At 40.6% G+C, this 5,075-nt stretch overlaps 1 protein-coding gene across 1 annotated transcript; it reads left to right on the top strand.

The window, feature by feature from the left end:
* Positions 1-1,257: 1,257 nt before the first annotated feature.
* Positions 1,258-4,868, top strand: LOC148869995 (4-coumarate--CoA ligase 2-like). Its single transcript, XM_088972159.1, has 5 exons — positions 1,258-2,289; positions 2,461-2,659; positions 3,467-3,680; positions 3,764-3,866; positions 4,624-4,868. The coding sequence occupies exons 1-5, from the start codon at positions 1,279-1,281 to the stop codon at positions 4,741-4,743; spliced, it is 1,647 nt and encodes a 548-aa protein (XP_088828285.1). The 5' UTR covers positions 1,258-1,278; the 3' UTR covers positions 4,744-4,868.
* The last annotated feature ends 207 nt before the right edge of the window (positions 4,869-5,075 follow it).

Raw genomic sequence — 5,075 nt, 5'->3', positions numbered from 1 at the left:
GTAGGACAGTAGTAAGGTACGTTAGCATGGCACTGGCAACGATCACATTTCATCACAAGGCAAGGCGCGCCTACCTTCATAGTAGGCCAGTAGTACCCTTGCTATAGAGCTTTTTGTGCTAGCGACTTGCCTCCTGTGTGAGCCCCAAACATTCCTCCATGAATATCTTGGAGCACACGTTCGACCTCACAAGGTCTAAGACATCTGAGTTAGGGCCAAGTATGACTTCATGTATAACTGGTCCTTGATGATCGTGTACTGAGCTGACCTCCTTGGTATCGTTCTCGCTTGTATCTGATCTGAGCGCAATGCTCCTATCTATAGATAGCTCAAAATCGAGTTCATCCAGCTCGGTTCAAGTGCCAACACTAGAACAACCTCGATAGTAGATATATCCAAAATACTTGGCCGCTACAAATCTTCCATGTGCACTATTCTCTTAGTATTGACATCTACTGACCCAGCTAGTCTTAATAGAGCATCTTTCGGGGCGTTCTACAACTTGGGAATCTGATGGATGCGGAATTTCTCAAGATGACGAAGTAACCCTTGTACCCTGGCTTGATATTTAGCCATAGAGGGCTCCCTTGCTTCATAGAGTCTTACTACTTGATAATGAGTAAAAGCCCGGCCCATGAACAGGTTTAGTTGATAGTTTTCCTTTATGCTTTTAACTCTTTTAACAACTTTTACTAACATGGAGTGGAGGGAGCTCAGTTGAATTAGATGTATTGATATCGTGGGGGAGCCACATTAATGGATAAGGCCAACGTGGCAATGATCCACATGTCAAAACTGAGCTCATTTTGCATTTAGCCAAGCGAAAGCACAAATCCAAAGGCATGGATTCAATAATCACACACCGGCCTTTTACAGTCGTGCATTAGGAATATCTCCATATGCTTTTCTTTTTTTCCCATGAAAGATATTCCCGAAGAAATCATCGCTGACTGCCTCAAACCAAGGTTTCTCTCATGGTTTCCCTTGAGAGAAACCATGTTAGATAAAGAATGTCTTTTTGTTTCTTCAGTCAAAGTGACGTCAAACAACCAACCATACCGCGCCACCGCCACCAATAGGCAACTCACCAACCAATTCTACTCAACAAAAGACAGCTAGCCCCCGTCAAGTTTTACCCTCCTAAAAAATCCAAAACTCCAATCAACTCTCCACCAGCGCGCCTACCTTCACTCACTACTATATAACCTTCTCCTCTTGTCTTAATTCCTCAAGATCCCAGCCAACCTCAAACCCGAACCATCTCTCTCTGTAACTATAATGGCTCCAGCTGCTCCGGTGGAGACTGCAATGAAGCAAAAGGAATTCATTTACAGGTCGAAGCTTCCGGATATCTACATCCCGAACCATCTCCCTCTGCACTCATATTTCTTTGAAAACATATCACAGTTCGGATCCCGGCCATGTCTGATAAACGGCGCCACCGGCGAAACATACACTTACACTGAAGTAGAACTCATCTCCAGAAAAGTAGCAGCTGGGCTTGACAAACTTGGCATCCAACAAGGTCAAGTGATCATGCTTCTACTGCCTAACTCGCCCGAGTTCGTCTTCGCCTTCCTCGGCGCGTCTTACCGCGGTGCCACCAACACAACAGCGAATCCCTTCTACACCTCGGCGGAGATCGCCAAACAAGCCAAAGCGTCGAACGCCAGACTTATCATAACACAAGCCTGCCATGTTGAGAAACTGAGGGAGTTTGCCAAGGAGAACGACGTTAAGATCATGACTACCGACGCACCCACCGATGGTTGTCTACATTTCTCCGAGCTGACTCGGTCTGAAGAGTCAGAAATGCCCGCCGTAAAGATTCACCCCGACGACGTCGTCGCCCTACCTTACTCATCGGGAACAACTGGGTTGCCCAAAGGTGTGATGCTGACTCACAGGAGTCTCGTAACCAGCATTGCGCAACAGGTTGACGGAGACAACCCTAACATGTATCTTCACAGTGAGGACGTGTTGTTATGTGTTCTGCCTCTCTTCCACATCTACTCGCTTAACTCGGTGTTGTTTTGCGGGTTACGAGCCGGCGCGGCGATTCTGATCATGCAAAAATTCGAGGTGGTGGCAATGATGGAGCTCATACAAAAATATAAGGTAACCGTCACTCCGTTTGTCCCTCCGATCGTCTTGGCACTGGTTAAGAACCCGGCCGTCGATATCTACGACCTGTCGTCCGTCCGTACGGTGATGTCCGGTGCCGCTCCGATGGGAAAGGAGCTCGAAGATGCTCTCAGAGCAAAGCTTCCTAATGCTACGCTTGGCCAGGTGAGAATTAATTAATCTGATTGTGCGTGGGTCTTGAGTTTTCTTTTTTATTTATTTGAATTATAGTAATCTCATTTCTGTATTATTATTATTATTATTTTTTATTTCTACCAAAAACATTCTATTCTTGCCGGAAAAATCTAAAGTTTTTATGGTTCAATTTGAAAATAGGGATACGGGATGACGGAGGCCGGCCCGGTTTTGTCAATGAGTTTGGCATTTGCGAAGGAGCCATTTGAGGTAAAATCAGGATCATCTGGAACTCCAGTTAGGAACGCCCAGATGAAGATTGTTGGTCCGGAAACTGGTGAATCCTTGCCCAGAAATAAACGGGGAGAGATTTGCATCAGAGGAGCCCAAATCATGAAAGGTATAGGCTTGATTTCTTCAATTTCTGATTTTCAGACTGAAATATTTCAGCTCTTACTCCTATACCATTTTGAAAAAGGAGAAGCATTTCTTTCCATCCCTTCCAAATTTGTTTTCAGACTGAAATATTTCAATCTCTAAAAGCTTTTACTCATTTTAAGTTGAAAAATTAATAGAGCCTGCGTTAAAATGAGAAAAAAAAATGAATGCATGATATTCTCCAATTTGAAGACTGCATCAGGGTGAGTTGCGTTTGGGGTTCAGACCTATTGCAAATTCAACAAATTCCTAATGTAACTCTAGCCCAAATTAGAAGGATAACCAATGGGTTAGGTTAAGCGGTAAACTTGAATTGACCTTGGATTAGGGTTGAATCAGACTTAATAGATTTTCCGTTAATCTTTGAGTCGTTTTATTGATCAGATAGGTCGTTAATAAAGTTGGTGAAAATGAAAGATTTATAAGATAAAGCGTGGACCAAGTAGTGGAAATAAGAAAAACAGTGGACCTAAACATTGGCTGGTCAATAATCACATTCGGTTCAGTACCGTTGATGTGGATGTGGATAATTAACTAGGTCGGGTTTTATTATTACCCGACTATAAACTGAATATTTAACCATAGCAGCTCACCTGGAAATTATATGCCGGTTCGGTTCCTTCAAAAACTGCTATTTCGGTTCAGTTTGTTATGGCCTTATGGTCGAATTTATTTGTTTATTTGTTTATTTATTTATTTATTTATTTTGAAAGAAATTCAACAACTTTGTCGAAAAGCATTGGAATGACATATTTACCCTTTTATTCAGGATATCTAAACGACCCAGAAGCCACAAAGATAACCATAGACACAGATGGCTGGTTACATACTGGAGATATTGGCTACATTGACGATAATGGTGAGGTCTTCATTGTTGATCGATTGAAAGAATTGATCAAGTACAACGGTTTCCAAGTAGCCCCAGCTGAGCTCGAAGCATTGCTCCTCACTCATTCCAACATCTCGGATGCTGCCGTGGTCCCGTAAGTTCCCTAACATTTCTGTTCATTTTTATCGACCGAGAGATCAAATTCTAACCAAGCAGCTCATCAACTGTATATTTCAGCATGAAAGACGAGCGTAACGGACAGATCCCTGTCGCATTTATCGTTAGATCAAACGGTTCTCAGATCACTGAGGATGAAATCAAGGAATACATCTCGAAACAGGTGAATTTTGAATTTTGTTCATAACATCAAAGTTCCTTAAACAGTTTAAAAAGAGTGCAAATACAAATACAAATAAGTATAATACATATAAAATAATATAAAATACAAGATTTTGCACTACTATATATTTATAGTTATACTCTTCAGATCCATCTGACAGTGACCCTAAGGTTCAGATCTAAACTCGACCTTGGGCCCGACTCCCGAATTTAGAACACAACCTCTGAACCCACCCCATGCCCCCAGCCCTATAGAGCTCAACTCGATACTGATTCAACCTGATCAGTAGTCTTTCAATTGTATTTTTTTTTATGATGTTTTTCGAAAATTCAAACGCATTTGTGAAGCTGGGTTTACCTGATCCATTGACATCCTTATTTTTGAATCCTGATTGAATAAAGATTTTCACAATTTTAACCTGTTAGCCATCTGACATGACCAAGTGAACATTCTCTTTTTATGTCTAATCTGTGGGGAAATTTGATCACAGCTGAAGTTGCTGATCTAAAAGAATAATTATTGCTTTAATTTATTTTTAGTGGACAAAATAATTAAATAAAAAAATAATCAAAGGTGCCAAACTTCAGCTTCAGCCATTAAGTAGCCTTAAAATCATATTTATTCACTAAAACACAAAATAGTAAGTTTTTCAGTTCAGCCATTTCAATTATTATCAAACCACCGTGTCTTATGCCATTGCCTTATAAGACACAAATTTGTGGAATATCAGGTCTTCTTACTGGTTGTCATGGTGCAGGTTGTATATTATAAAAGAATTAAAAGGGTTTTCTTCAGCAAAGCCATTCCAAAGGCGCCATCTGGCAAGATCTTGAGGAAGGAATTGAAGGCAAAGCTGGAAGTTGGTGCTCCCAACTAAGACTAGTTTTAACACTCTAGCTCTAGTTTTTCTCTATTTTACCATATCTTTGTGTATAGGAGAAAGGCACAAATGCCACAATTTGACAATGGGAATTCTTCAACGACCTGATTCCCATTCATCTTTTTCTCTCTTTCGGATACAAAATAGGAATGAAAAGAAAATCAGATAATTGTTTAATTTCTAGGTTTGAATTTATCTATGTAATGTTAGACTAACTGAAGAAACTTCAGAAATATCAATAAAATTTGCTATTCATTATTTGTTAGATTTTGTCTTGACTCTTGAGCAGACTCTTCAGAGATGAATTCTACTGTCTTTGAACATTTTTC

This window comes from Nelumbo lutea, chromosome 2, assembly GCF_056320005.1.
Source record: "Nelumbo lutea isolate HS-2025 chromosome 2, American lotus-T2T, whole genome shotgun sequence".
Lineage (NCBI taxonomy): Eukaryota > Viridiplantae > Streptophyta > Magnoliopsida > Proteales > Nelumbonaceae > Nelumbo > Nelumbo lutea.
Note: the sequence above shows the minus strand (reverse complement) of the source record. Positions and strands in the feature narration are given on the sequence as shown.

What these genes read in the sequence shown, in the direction of transcription:
- LOC148869995 (XM_088972159.1), top strand. Translation starts at nt 1,279, where the DNA reads ATGGCTCCAGCTGCTCCGGTGGAGACTGCAATGAAGCAAAAGGAATTC. An exon ending in CTAATGCTACGCTTGGCCAG is followed by an intron (nt 2,290 to 2,460) that starts GTGAGAATTAAT and finishes ATTTGAAAATAG; the next exon opens with GGATACGGGATGACGGAGGC. An exon ending in TCGGATGCTGCCGTGGTCCC is followed by an intron (nt 3,681 to 3,763) that starts GTAAGTTCCCTA and finishes TGTATATTTCAG; the next exon opens with CATGAAAGACGAGCGTAACG.